General features: G+C 42.0%; 1 protein-coding gene across 2 annotated transcripts in view; it reads left to right on the top strand.

Moving 5' to 3' along the window:
• ano10a (anoctamin 10a) overlaps positions 1-14,232 on the top strand; it is a 50,600-nt gene that overhangs the window by 1,387 nt on the left and 34,981 nt on the right. Inside the window, exons 1-11 of one of the 2 annotated variants that reach the window (XM_047360827.1) lie at positions 171-326; positions 822-968; positions 1,053-1,250; positions 3,773-3,907; positions 6,536-6,655; positions 7,445-7,629; positions 11,151-11,535; positions 11,767-11,822; positions 12,073-12,147; positions 12,236-12,424; positions 12,503-12,694. In XM_047360827.1, coding sequence (XP_047216783.1) covers positions 839-968; positions 1,053-1,250; positions 3,773-3,907; positions 6,536-6,655; positions 7,445-7,629; positions 11,151-11,535; positions 11,767-11,822; positions 12,073-12,147; positions 12,236-12,424; positions 12,503-12,694 — 1,665 coding nt within the window. In that variant the 5' untranslated portion in view covers positions 171-326; positions 822-838. Of the gene's footprint in view, positions 1-170; positions 327-821; positions 969-1,052; positions 1,251-3,772; positions 3,908-6,535; positions 6,656-7,444; positions 7,630-11,150; positions 11,536-11,766; positions 11,823-12,072; positions 12,148-12,235; positions 12,425-12,502; positions 12,695-14,232 lie in introns of those variants that run through there. The other variant, XM_047360826.1, reaches the window with a different exon arrangement.

Below are 14,232 nucleotides of genomic sequence, written 5' to 3'. Positions count from 1 at the left end.
CCCATCAGAACAGATTTTAGCTTTTTTTTAAAAGGTTTTTTTTCATGGAGAGCTGATTCCAGCAGGGGGCACCATAATGGCTACACAAACGTGTATTAAAATCTTTTTTTAACCCAGGGAGCCACCAGCTAAACAGACCTGACGGTGACACTCCAGGCTGTGGGCTGGCCCGTGACGTGACACAGAGCTCCACAGTTCAAGTCCAAACACACACAACACACACACACTGCTCCTTGATTTGCTAACCATTCCATTTACGGGTCAGCCGGACACCGGCCCTGAGATCTGGTGTGCTGGAAGGTCCGTGTGTTTAAAGAGAAGCTGAGGTAGGACTGATATCAGCCGTGTAGACCCACAGCTATTAATATCATGCTCTACAGAGGGTCCGTCCTCCCTCTGTCTGTCTGCTTCTGTCAGGTTCAGTCTCTGCTCTGCTGGACTCTTTCCTTTCAGTCTGTTTCTGCTGAATAAAGCATGTTCAGCACCACACAGCAGGACTAATGTGTAGTATTTCCTCCAGGAAAAGATCGCTTTATTTTAGTTCTCTGTTAACAGTGTGTGTACTTGACACACCCTGGGTAGGAATGCCAGAGAGATTTCCTGGATATTATCCTTAGACTCCCAGCAGCTGGTCTGGGCAAGCAAAACATTTGCCTTTCTTTTACATTTTGCCTCTTGCATACATTTATATTTGGGTAAAGCGCCCCCTTCTCCTCTACTTTTTAAAATATCTGGGACAATACATCTAGTTATCCACCACCAACAGAAACAGGAAGGATCACCTTACTAGTGGAGCTCAGCTGATTGTTGGTCTGGTGCAGGAGCTCCAGCCGATGGGATGATGCCTACAGCAGACAGCAGTTCCTCCCCCTTTGATCCGCTGGTGGTGTTGGAGCTCGTCTCGGACACCAAGGAGGAGGCCGTCACATGGCTGCTGAGCAGGATCAGAGACCCACCGCAGATTGGAGGTGTGGCAGTCATTCTGCCCTGTCTGTTTGGTTTTTCTCCACTAGATTCCACACATTGCCACTGATGTCCTCTCTCCCACTCAGGTGCTGGGTTACTGGTGGAGCAGCTAGGCCCTGGCGTCGGAGCTGAAGAGAAGGACAACCTTAACCTGTTTTTGGTGGGTGCCTCCTTGGAGAGGCTGCTGTCTGGTGCTGAGGATTTGGGCCTCTTCAAGGAGTACAACGATGGGTCCATGAGAGGCTTCACCCGCTCCAACAAACACAACTTTAAAGACTTCAAAGGTGTTTCTTCCGCATGTGTTTTATGTGTCAGACGAGCAGCTGTTCTGCTGTAACATTATTCCAGGTCCAGTCAGACACCACTTAGTTCATTAGGTGTTCTGCTTTAGTAGCATCATATGGTCACCTGCAAACACACACCCCAGTGTGTTTTACGGGAGTTTTATGTGACAGACCAACACAAAGTAATAGATTACTCTGAAGTGGAAATAAAAAAACTTTATTTTCACCCCTCTTTTGCCCTTGTTTGTAAAGCAGTTTAAACTCATTAGACTAGATGGAACACATCTGTGCAACCGTTTTCCATCCTTACAGATTCTCGGTTGGATGTAAGACCGGACTTTAACTAGGCCATTGTAACACAGGAATCTGCTTTGTTCTAAACCAGTCCAATGTGGCTCTGGCTGCGTGTTTAAGGTAGTTGTCCTGCTGGAAGGTGATGTTTTTTGTCACAGATGGTTTTGCATTTGATCTAGAAAGCTCGACCTTGTTCTCCTCTGATCAGACCTCCTTCTCCATGTGAGCTGTGTCTCCTGCAAGGCTTGTTTAAGACTCCAGCCTGTCAGTTTAGGTAGACGTCCACGTCTTGTTAGGGCTGCAGATGAGATATCTGAATGTAGCTGGTTGCAGTGGATTTTATTTGATGGCATCAGAGTAAAGCATACCCTAAATCCAAATGCATGCCGCACTTTTCAGATTTTTATCTTAAAGAAAAGGTAATAAAACCATGGGTCCCCTGACATAAGCTGGCTTGTGTTGGTCTGTCACATAATATCCCAGTAAAATACATCGAGGTCTGCAATGAAATTTGGAAAAGGTGAAGAAGGTTGAATACTTTTGCAAATCACTGTAGCTACATACAATCACCAGCCACTTTATTAGGTACACCTGTCCAACTGCGTGTTAATGCAAATTTCTAAACAGCCAATCACATGGCAGTAACTCAATGCATTTAGGCATGTAGACATGGTCAAGACAATCTGCTGCAGTTCAAACCAAGCATCAGAATGGGGAAGAAAGGTGATTTAAGTGACTTTGAACGTGAGATGGTTGTTGGTGCCAGACAGGCTGGTCTGACTATTTTAGAAACTACTGATCTACTTGGATTTTCATGCAGTATCATCTCTAGGGTTTACAGAGAGTGGTCAGAAAAAGAGAAAATATCCAGTGAGCAGCAGTTCTGTGGACGCAAATGCTTTGTTGATGCCAGAGGTCAGAGGAGAATGGCCAAACTGGTTCGAGCTGATAGAAAGGCAACAGTAATTCAAATAATAACTCGTTGCAACCAAAGCAATGAAGAGGAGCATCTCTGAACGCACAACACGTCGAACCTTGAGGCGGATGGGCTACAGCAGCAGAAGACCACACCGGGTGCCACTCCTGTCAGCTAAGAACAGGAAACTGAGGCTACAATTCACACAGGCTCACCAAAATTGGACAATAGAAGATTGGAAAATCGTTGCCTGGTCTGATGAGTCTCGATTTCTGCTGCGACATTCGGATGGTAGGTTCAGAATTTGGCGTCAACAACATGAAAGCATGGATCCATCCTGCCTTGTATCAACGGTTCAGCCTGGTGGTGGTGGTGTAATGGTGTGGGGGATATTTTCTTGGCACACTTTGGGCCCCTTAGTACCAATTGAGCATCGTGTCAATGCCACAGTATTGTTGCTGACCATGTCCATCCCTTTATGACCACAGTGTACCCATCTTCTGATGGTTACTTCCTGCAGGATAAGGCGCCATGTCATAAAGCACGACTCATCTCAGACTGGTTTCTTGAACATGACAATGAGTTCACTGAACTCAAATGGCCTCCACAGTCACCAGATCTCAATCCAATAGAGCACCTTTGGGATGTGGTAGAACGGGAGATTCGCATCATGGATGTGCAGCCGACAAATCTGCAGCATCTGTGTGATGCTATCATGTCAATATGGACCAAACTCTCTGAGGAATGTTTCCAGTACCTTGTTGAATCTATGCCACGAAGGATTAATGCAGTTCTGAAGGCAAAAGGGGGTTCAACCCGGTACTAGCAAGGTGTACCTAATAAAGTAGCCGGTGAGTGTATATAATGCATAGACCAGCTGACCAGCTCGGCTTTGCTGCTGAATCAGAAGCTCTGGTTTGATGGCCATCTGAAGGAGACCCTCTCCACAGGACTTATATCTCCACACTTCCTTTGGGTTTCAAATGTCATCTTGGCTCATGTTTAGACGAAGGTAGCGGACCTAGAGCTTACACATATTATAGAAAAGACATATCAGATATGGATTTTAGATGAGTGAGAACAAGATACTGAATGTGTTGTAGATGTCTAACTATAAAGGGAACTGTAGAGAAGAATCCTGCCTACTGATCAGTGATGAATTACTTACATGGTAGGTTGCGTTGCAGCCTTGGTGATGAAATGAATTCCAGTTGCAGGATTTCTCTTCATTCATCACTCCCACTTTCCAGACTGCTCCTGAACTTCTGTTCCTTACAAAGGAAACAATCTGTGATGTTCTTTGCACCTCCAGGGGACGGAGATGGCTTCCTGAGCATGGCAGAGTGTCAGTACATTGTCAAACATGAGTTGGACACACTGCGAGCCAAAGAAGAGACTCATGTACCAGGATACAGCCATGTCAAGCTTTATCCAGGAAAATCTATCAGTAAGTGTCTGTCTGTGTCACTCTACTGCTTCTACATGTCACCTCAGCTACTGCTTCAGCATTTCACTTAAACCTCAGACACATTCAGATGTTTTTCATCTGTTTTTAATGCTTTAAAAGATTGTTCTCTTGGATTTTCTAGAAGATGAGTCCTTTACTAACTTTCAGTCTCTTCAAATGACCTTTATGTCCATAAATTAAACAGTTTCACTAAATATCAGAAATTAGACAGGTTTTAGTTTATTAATTACATTAATTTCACCGGAAGATGAGTTTTTAACCTTCCTATCTAGTTTAAAACTGTATTTGAAGAAGAAGGAGGAGGAGATATCTTTATTTTAATGACGCCTAATGGATAAAGTGAACAGCTTACTAAAAGCCATATCTTCCTCCTACTCATTGTTAATCTGCTAAACTAGAACTCAAGTACGTAAACAGGCAGGCCTAATTAACCAAGAAGCATGGCAGCGAAGGAGTAAAGGACGCACCTTCTTCTGACTAAACGTTAGAATGTAGCTGGAGCTCCTTTCTCTAGAACAACTGAGCTCATTATCGGGACTCTCTTGGACTGTCCAGCGTCCAGAGATGGGTTCATTTTGGTGGTCCTGTGGGGAGACTTATCATCTAATGGTAAATTTGAAGACTAAATTTGGGAGTGAGAAAATATAAAAAATGGGGAAGGTTGGAGGAAAATCTTTTTTTTTTTTATGTAACAAACACGCCCACACACATATCAGGCCCTGCTCAATACATGTGAGGAACGTTCAGCTTAGGTCCGATACATGTTGCTGTGTTCATTTCATCTGACCAGGCCTGGATCTTCTGCCCTCTTACTATCATACTTTTGGGGAGACACATCCAAACTGCTTCTGTTAGCCCACAGATGTTACTCGAAACCACGGCAGATGTCGTGGTCTCTTTTTGTGCCCGGTTTAGATGACTGCCAATATTCAAGACAGATTTGTCCAAAATGCAGAAGCAGGGTGTGAAAAAGAGTCAGCAAAGGTGACCACCTCTCTAACAGTAGAAATCTGTTTCTGCTCTGGGACGTTCAGGGCCAATCATATCTGTTAGAAATTCTCTATTCTTCTAAATCCTGTTGATGGCCCAGTGTGGGCCCAGCTTCATCTCTCTGACCACAAATTTAGAATATTCTGGTAGACAGAGGAGTTCATGGTTGACTCCAAGACTGTGAAGTGCTCAGGGCCCAAATCATCACTCTTCCACCACCATCATTGAGCCCTTATGAGGTGTTTCAGCCCTATGTAGGTATCTCCAAACATAGTACGGTGTTATGGTGAATCTTTTAATTCATCTGTGCACATTGTTCTAGAAGGTTTATTCTGATCTTTCTTCAGACCTAAGATGTGCTGCCATATTGGTTTTAGAGATAAATGGGTTTCACCTGGGAACCTCTCCATGCAAACCCCCCTTTTTTCAGGATCTTCTCAGCTTCTATTAAATTCATGATGACTTGCTGTAACATGCTTCATGTTGTTGATCTGAAGTTTAGTTGTAAACTTGGTAACAACTAGATGATTTTTTTTTTTTTTTTGTATGACCTTCTTTGTTAAACCAAAGAAACAGAACCGGACCGATTTGCCTGTTAACACATGAATCCGGTGAAGGCGATCATTTCATTTCATCCTCTGACTGGACGCTACTGTTGTCTCAGCTAATGAGAAATAATTCTGGTTTTGTTGTATCCAAGCTGAGCTGTTGGGAAAAAAAACAGCTCTCTACTGCCTTCTGTTGTCCTTGGGAGCAAACTCTGCTTAACTGTAGGAGGTCATCTTGTCTTTGGTCACCAGTCTAGGCTGGATATACATGCTATAAGAACTTCTGAAGGACCAGATCTCCAGTCCAAGTGTAGATCAAGGATTTTAGACCAGAATAGGAAAGAACAGACTTTAATCGGTTAAATTTGACTTATAAACAGTTCACTCAGTAAATGAATGTCAAAACAGCCTTATTTCACCAAACAGGGCTCGTTGTTGTGTTTGATACACTTGAATGCTGTTGCTTAAAGCTTGAAACCATTCGATGACATTGACCGGACTGGAGTTCCATGTTTTACCCAGGCTTGTGTTGCTCAAACCCGGCAGAACTTCTGTTAAATGTCCCCACTGCTGCTTCTCTGTTTCTGCTCATCTTTCTCTGTCTGCAGCAGCATGATAGAAACAATGAAAGTGGAAACATGCTGAAATATCCTGGCAGCGAGATAAGGAAGCAGTGAACTCGCCGTATTAAGCAGCCTATGTTTGACAAATAGTTCATTAGCAAAATGCCTTCATTTTCTACAGATGACTCATGCTTTGAGGCATTGTGGATGAAACAATAGGAATGAATGTGTTGGGTGATAGATTGAGCTATTTTTTAGTGTTGTGGCTTCAGGAGCTTAAGCTCCATTGTTGTTTAGTCACGAGGGAATGAACTGCAGGATTATTTTTCCATATCATACAGTGCAGCATGTTCCCAACTTTAACTTTAACTCACCTTTACTAGAACCCCTGTCCGTATCCTACTAATAACAGATCAGAGTGACAACTGTGTGAATTGATGGCAAAATAAAAATGGAATCAAACACACAGGAAGTAACATACTGCCTTTTTTATTTTAACATCTTAGTACGCAGATTGCTGTCCAAACGGATCCTGGTCCAGATATTTCCTCTACATCATAAAGAAGAACTCAAGAGACTCTCTTTTTCTTGGTACAAAAAAGTCAAGCTGTCCCTTCAGCCTCTCGGTGAGTAAAGCAGATGTCATTATATTCAATTCAGCAGAGTTCAGTTTATTTTAGAGCTGATTCACAACCAATGTCTTCTTAAGGCACTGTTCAAACAAACAAAAAGCATCCAATTTATATATAAAAATATGCAGTCAATTCAGTCCATTCACACAGACAGATTCCAAGTCTAGTACATTCATTCCATTTGATCCCAGTTATCAAACAATGCAGTCAAGTTTGGTTTATTACGTTTAAAACGTTTTTCTGTCTAAGGAAACCCAGCAGATTGTATTGAGTCATTGACTTTGCAGCAATCCCTGAGCATGCATGGAGAGCAAAACTACTCTTTAACAGGAAGAAACCTCCGGCAGAACTATTAAATGCAACAATGTCCCAGATGCATCCTTAATAGGAAAGTAACCATAACTATATAAGTAGTCCAGTAACTGGACTTACATTTTTCAATCTCAAAGTGCTACAATATAAAATCAAATAGAAAAACAGAGCAAGAACTGCAAAATGAAAAATACACAGTATAAAATCTGTAGTAGTTTTAAATGAATGGAAAATGCAGCAAAGCATTTGTCTGGTTCCTTTTACTGAACTCAGAACAAAGTGCATCAGGACATGCTTGTTGGTGTGTTTACTGATTAAATAAAGTAGGAGTTTGGCTGATTTATCTCACTCTCAGATTGATTGGTGCATCAGTAAATGTCTGTTTGAACATACTGTGATATTAGTAGATGTTCAGACACTGTGATGTCAGTACTCCTTCTCCTGTCTTTATTTACCTCCTTCTCTTTCCAGATGATATCAGACACTACTATGGTGAGGGCCAGGCACTCTACTTTGGCTTCCTGGAGTACTTCACCTTTGCCCTGGTGCCAATGGCTCTATTAGGAGTGCCTTACTACCTGTTTGACTGGGAGGATTATGACAAATATGTAGTCTTTGCTGTTTTCAACGTGGTCTGGTGCACTATTATTCTGGAGGTATAAAAACTGATTTCACTGACTAAATAACAAATCATATAATACACAGCCATTCACAGTGCTGTGTACAGTATTTTCCATCATATAGATACCTCATGTTCTTGGATTTTTTGTCAGTGACTTTGTTTCTCATCTGTTCTTCAGTTTCTTTAGATCGGGGTATGATGTGTTGCTTTCTGAGCCCTTTCAGCCTACTTCGTGTTGTCAGACAGATTCTTTTTAAGTGATTACTCGGTTCTACAAGTCTGGTAGTAATCAGGCCTGGGTGCGGCTAGGTTTAGGGGGTAATTACTGTTTAACACAGTGCCAGGTTGGTTTGAATAGCTTTTTTTCTTCAATAAATGAAACCGTCGTTCAAAAATAACATTTTGAGAGGTTATAGACAGATGGAGAAGAAGGCAAATGGGCAGAAAATGTACTTTAAGGTCAGTCTGTACAACAACCCAAACAGGAACTCCCTCCTAGACCCTATAGGCCTTGGTTAGTATGTGAAATCAGGAGAGAGTCACTTGTCTCCCAGCCAGGTTTACAGAACAGGTTATGTTTGAGTTTTTGCCACAGATGGGACTGGTATGGAGACATTTGGACTTAAAGGACAGCACCAGATTTACTAAAAGTCCTAACAGCAAATAAGCCAAAAAGTCTTTAAAGCTCAAGCATGGTGGTGGTCAGTCTGTATCCTCCTATAGCATCATAAACAACACAAAGACAGCTCTTTTGTTACAATGACCCCTGTCGGACTTCCCTGATTGGATCTTCCCAACCTGTCTCCACAGGGGTAGTGATCTGGGCTTGTTGAGCAGCCAGCTTGTTGTTACTAAGTGAATAAAAATCTCTAAGGGATCCTAGAGTCAAATGTGAGGCATGACGTGTATTGATCCATCTTAACAGGACAATGATCCCAAACACAGTAGCTGACCTCCAACACAATGGCTTCAAGAAAAAAGAATCAAGGTGCCGCAATGTCCCAGTCAAAGTCCAGAGCTCAACCTGATTGATGAGTTGTGGTAGGACCTGGAGAAATCGTCTCCCAAAATATGTCTGTAGCAAAGTGGATGACAGATGATGTCCTACAGAGGACAGTTACTTCACGAGTGGTTCTCCCAGCTGTTGCATCATGGATGGACTAACGTTGGGTTAGCTTTTCTTAGCTTGTGTTTGAAACCAGCCAGGGGGCAGAAAACCTGTATGATGTCCTTTTGAATTTAAAAACTTAGAAGTTGGAAGGTTTTATAACGAAGTGCTGGATCTCAAATATCTACCCCCCCCTGATAAATGTCATTTTTGGGGGGATGTAAAACATGAGATCATGATCAGTTATTTTCACACATTTACTGCCTTTAATGTGAGATTTATCCTACACAGTTCAGCTAGGAAACAAACATGTGGTTGGGGCAGGGCAATGTGCAATAACCTGTATTTATAAGTGTGCACACCCTTTGCTAATACCTCCGTTTTCAGCTCTTAGCATTCAGTCTTCTTTGGGTCACACCTTCTATCAACTACAGGTCCTTCTCAAAGAATTAGCATATTGTGATAAAGTTCATTATTTTCCAAAATGTCATGATGAAAATTTAACATTCATATATTTTAGATTCATTGCACACTAACTGAAATATTTCAGGTCTTTTATTGTCTTAATACGGATGATTTTGGCATACAGCTCATGAAAACCCAAAATTAATATCTCACAAAATTAGCATATCATTAAAAGGGTCTCTAAACGAGCTATGAACCTAATCATCTGAATCAACGAGTTAACTCTAAACACCTGCAAAAGATTCCTGAGGCCTTTAAAACTCCCAGCCTGGTTCATCACTCAAAACCCCAATCATGGGTAAGACTGCCGACCTGACTGCTGTCCAGAAGGCCACTATTGACACCATCAAGCAAGAGGGTAAAACACAGAAATAAATTTCTGAACCAATAGACTGTTCCCAGAGTGCTGTATCAAGGCACCTCAGTGGGAAGTCTGTGGGAAGGAAAAAGTGTGGCAGAAAACGCTGCACAACGAGAAGAGGTGACCGGACCCTGAGGAAGATTGTGGAGAAGGGCCGATTCCAGACCTTGGGGGACCTGCGGAAGCAGTGGACTGAGTCTGGAGTAGAAACATCCAGAGCCACCGTGCACAGGTGTGTGCAGGAAATGGGCTACAGGTGCCACATTCCCCAGGTCAAGCCACTTTTGAACCAGAAAAAGCGGCAGAAGCGCCTGACCTGGGCTACAGAGAAGCAGCACTGGACTGTTGCTCAGTGGTCCAAAGTACTTTTTTCGGATGAAAGCAAATTCTGCATGTCATTCAGAAATCAAGGTGCCAGAGTCTGGAGGAAGACTGGGGAGAAGGAAATGCCAAAATGCCAGAAGTCCAGTGTCAAGTACCCACAGTCAGTGATGGTCTGGGGTGCCGTGTCAACTGCTGGTGTTGGTCCACTGTGTTTTATCAAGGGCAGGGTCAATGCAGCTAGCTATCAGGAGATTTTGGAGCACTTCATGCTTCCATCTGCTGAAAAGCTTTATGGAGATGAAGATTTCATTTTTCAGCACGACCTGGCACCTGCTCACAGTGCCAAAACCACTGGTAAATGGTTTACTGACCATGGTATCACTGTGCTCAATTGGCCTGCCAACTCTCCTGACCTGAACCCCATAGAGAATCTGTGGGATATTGTGAAGAGAACGTTGAGAGACTCAAGACCCAACACTCTGGATGAGCTAAAGGCCGCAATCGAAGCATCGTGGGCCTCCATAAGACCTCAGCAGTGCCACAGGCTGATTGCCTCCATGCCACGCCGCATTGAAGCAGTCATTTCTGCAAAAGGATTCCCGACCAAGTATTGAGTGCATAACTGTACATGATTATTTGAAGGTTGACGTTTTTTTGTATTAAAAACACTTTTCTTTTATTGGTCGGATGAAATATGCTAATTGTGTGAGATAGGAATTTTGGGTTTTCATGAGCTGTATGCCAAAATCATCCGTATTAAGACAATAAAAGACCTGAAATATTTCAGTTAGTGTGCAATGAATCTAAAATATATGAATGTTAAATTTCCATCATTACATGATGGAAAATAATGAACTTTATCACAATATGCTAATATTTTGAGAAGGACCTGTATAATCAATCAGAGTAACAAAGCTTAGCTGTCCTTGTTAGGGTTCTTTGACATTTCCATATGTGTGGCGTTTAGCTGAAGCTATAGTTAGCAGAGAGATTTAAATGGATCACAGGGTTCAGATCAACCTGGAAAAGTCTGGATTTTGATTCTATGTTTATGACAGCCTGTCATGCTTTTTCTGAGTTCCAGAAAGCAGCTGATTGTTAATTTGACAGAGAAAATTAGGCAGTTTGTTGGTGAAAAATAACAGATTAAATGTTAATCCTGGAATGTACTTCCTGTTAGAAGGTACCCTGCATCTAAGCTATAAGTTCAGAACTGTAGAAGCCTGTTGAAGTCTTTACTGAATGAGTTTACCACTGACAGCTGAGTAACAGGTTTACTGGACCTTCCCTCCAACAGTTATGGAAGAGATTCAGTGCCTCGCTGGCCTACCACTGGGGCACGCTGAGCAGGAAGAAGGCCTTCGAAGAACCTCGACCTGGTTTCCATGGCGTCCTCGGGTTCAACCCTGTGACGGGTCGGGAGGAGCCTCTGTACTCCAACACTATGCGCCAGCTGCGTATCTACCTGGTGTCCCTGCCGTTCGTCCTGCTCTGTCTCTACCTGTCTCTCTACGTCATGATGATCTACTTCCATATGGAAGGCTGGGTGCTGTCCATGCATGACCAGGACCCTACGTTCTGGACAGGAGTGCTCCTTTACATCCCCAGTATCATCTACGCTGTGGTGATAGAGGCGATAAACCTTGTTTACAGATACGCTGCTGAGTTCCTCACAGAATGGGGTGAGGAGGTCTAATGACTCTAAATACACTCTTAGACACACAAGATGATCAGTAATTTATACTGAGATTAAATCACACTATCTTTATTAATCTGACTCTTCAGGTAGTTGCTTTCACTGGATTTTATTTAGAGGATCAGAATGAAACATTTTCAGATTTTTCTGAGTTGGTTTATCATAAAATGGTTTGATGCTCACACACTGAACCAACTTCTTGTTGGTGTGTGTTTAGAGAATCACCGGCTGGAGTCTTCATATCAGAACCACTTGGTCCTAAAAGTACTTGTTGTGAGTATAAATGACTTGTGTACGATTTTTTCCCTTTAATAAATTAAATCCACATTTGAAAACAGCTGCTTGGTTTTACACAGATTGTCTGTGTCCAATATTAAAATTAGTTTGATGTTCTAGAAACATTTAAGTGGAGAAACAGAAAAAATCTGTAAAGGTGTAAATACTTTTTACAGCTCTGCTGGTGTTCTGTACTGCTGCCACCTTCAGGGCCTAATAGGTCTAATCTCCTCATCTTGTCTTATAGTTCAACTTCTTCAACTGTTTCGCCTCGCTGTTCTACATCGCATTTGTAATGCAGGACATGGCGCTGCTCAGGCAGGTAGGTTGCCTCCTTTCAGGTCCATTTACTTCTCCATGTAAGTCCAGGCTTGGACTCATCTCCTTCCTGTGTTATTTTCCATCATTAGAGTCTGGCTACCTTACTGATCACCAGTCAGATCTTGAATCAGGTCATGGAGGCCTTCTTCCCCTACTGGCTGCAGAAGAGACGCAACAAGAAGATGATTCGCAAACTTCAGAAGAGAAGAGCTTTTGGGGACAAAGAGCTTCCTCTGGCAGATCAGGTCCGGCTGGAGGCCGATATGTGCACCTACTTGGTAAGCTCACATTTCTTCTGATGAAAGCCACAATAATCAGCTCAACAAAGTCTGATCTGTGATGGCTTCCTCTCTCAGGGTACATTTGATGACTACCTGGAGCTCTTTCTGCTCTTTGGCTACGTGAGCCTGTTCTCCTGCGTCTACCCTCTGGCTGCTGTCCTGGTGGTTCTGAACAACATCACAGAGGTTTACTCTGATGCCTTCAAAATGTGTCATGTGTTCAAAAGACCCTTTGCTGACCCTGCTGCAAACATCGGAGTCTGGCAGGTTGGTATTTGTAACGTTTACCTGTACAAAGTTAAACTGGTGGTACAGCAGACGTTTCCACTGTTCTCAGGCTAGTCATCTAACTATTTAAACAATCTGTAGACCCTAGATTTAGATTTGCTCATATTCATTCATTCCATCAGGAATTACAGTCAATAAAGTCTTAGAAAAGACTGTGTAGTATTTATGTCTAAGAGGCATAAAGACTTAAGTATAAATGAATGAACCTCACTCATACCATACCACTTTATATGTAAAGCATATAAACAAATTAACAGCTATAAATTACTGTATAGGAGCTATAGAAAATATAAAATAGTAATAGTACACATGCTAACTCACTTAGGGTTTTTCAACAAGTTTCAAAAACAGCCAGATATGGAGCCTGCTGGACCTGCAGCTGCAGGTCATCCCATGTTTTAGGAAGGCTCTGTCTCCTTTGGATTTATAAAATGTCTTCACAAAAGTCAAACGTATCTGGTGAGCTGATCTAAGAGCACGCCATGGCATGTAAAGGTGAAGCGGCTCAGACAAATAAGAAGGGCTGGGACCATTAGGAGACTTAAATACAAATAAAATAATTTTAAAATGGATTTGAAACTAAACGGGAAGCCGGTGAAGGGTAGCTAAGACTCGTGTTCTGTGCTCTCCTTTACTTGTACCAGTTAAAAATCCTGCAAGAGTAGGCCTCGCTACCTCCAATCAAAAGAATGTTAAAAATAATCCAAGCATGAGGTGGAAAAAACATGGAGCAGGGTCCAGGTTAGGGTCCATTTTTACACCTAAATTGGTGATGCTGGATGTTTTGGAGTTATTTAATGGTGGTGAGATCAGCAGCACGGTTGTTTTCACTATTACGCTGATGACACCCAGTTGTACATATCAATAATTCCTAATAAGACTAATCGCCTAATAAAGTGACAGGCCTGTATGAGGATGTAAAGATCTGGATGACTCATTGTTATGGAAATTAGGACAGTAATCATCCTAAAAACGTCAGGGAGTTTCTTTCACAGTTTCTGTTTAAAGAGTCTCATTGGCTTCAATAAACACTAAAAAACCATGGAAAAATTCTGGAGCACTACTTAAATTTTACTTCACACACCAAGCAAAGCAATATGAGAGCTTTTTTTTTAGCACTGTAATATTTCTAAGATCAAGACAATTCTTACGCAAAAAGAAGCAGGAACATTAATACATACTTTCATCAGTAGTAGATCAGATTATTGCAATACCTTTTTATCTGGTTGGTCAAAAATGTGTTGGCTTCTCTGGCCCCATCTTCATAAAATAATTTGTTATTCATTATGGGTGAAGGATTCTGAGGTTTATTGGACTCAAACTCCAGGTGGTAGTAGTTTTGATAATTTTAGACTTTTTCTGTTAAATCTGGCCAGTAAGTGATGGAAGAACATTTCTGGAATTCTAACATTTTGCTATTTTAAATACAGTAACGTTTAAATGTCTTAATCTGCTTTTAGAAATGCTAGAATGTTCTAATTGTGCTTCAGGTCCAGTTTATGTAGATTCTAAATTGT

Source organism: Girardinichthys multiradiatus, chromosome 3 (assembly GCF_021462225.1).
Source record: "Girardinichthys multiradiatus isolate DD_20200921_A chromosome 3, DD_fGirMul_XY1, whole genome shotgun sequence".
Taxonomy (NCBI): domain Eukaryota; kingdom Metazoa; phylum Chordata; class Actinopteri; order Cyprinodontiformes; family Goodeidae; genus Girardinichthys; species Girardinichthys multiradiatus.
This window is presented reverse-complemented; position numbering and strand designations above follow the sequence as displayed.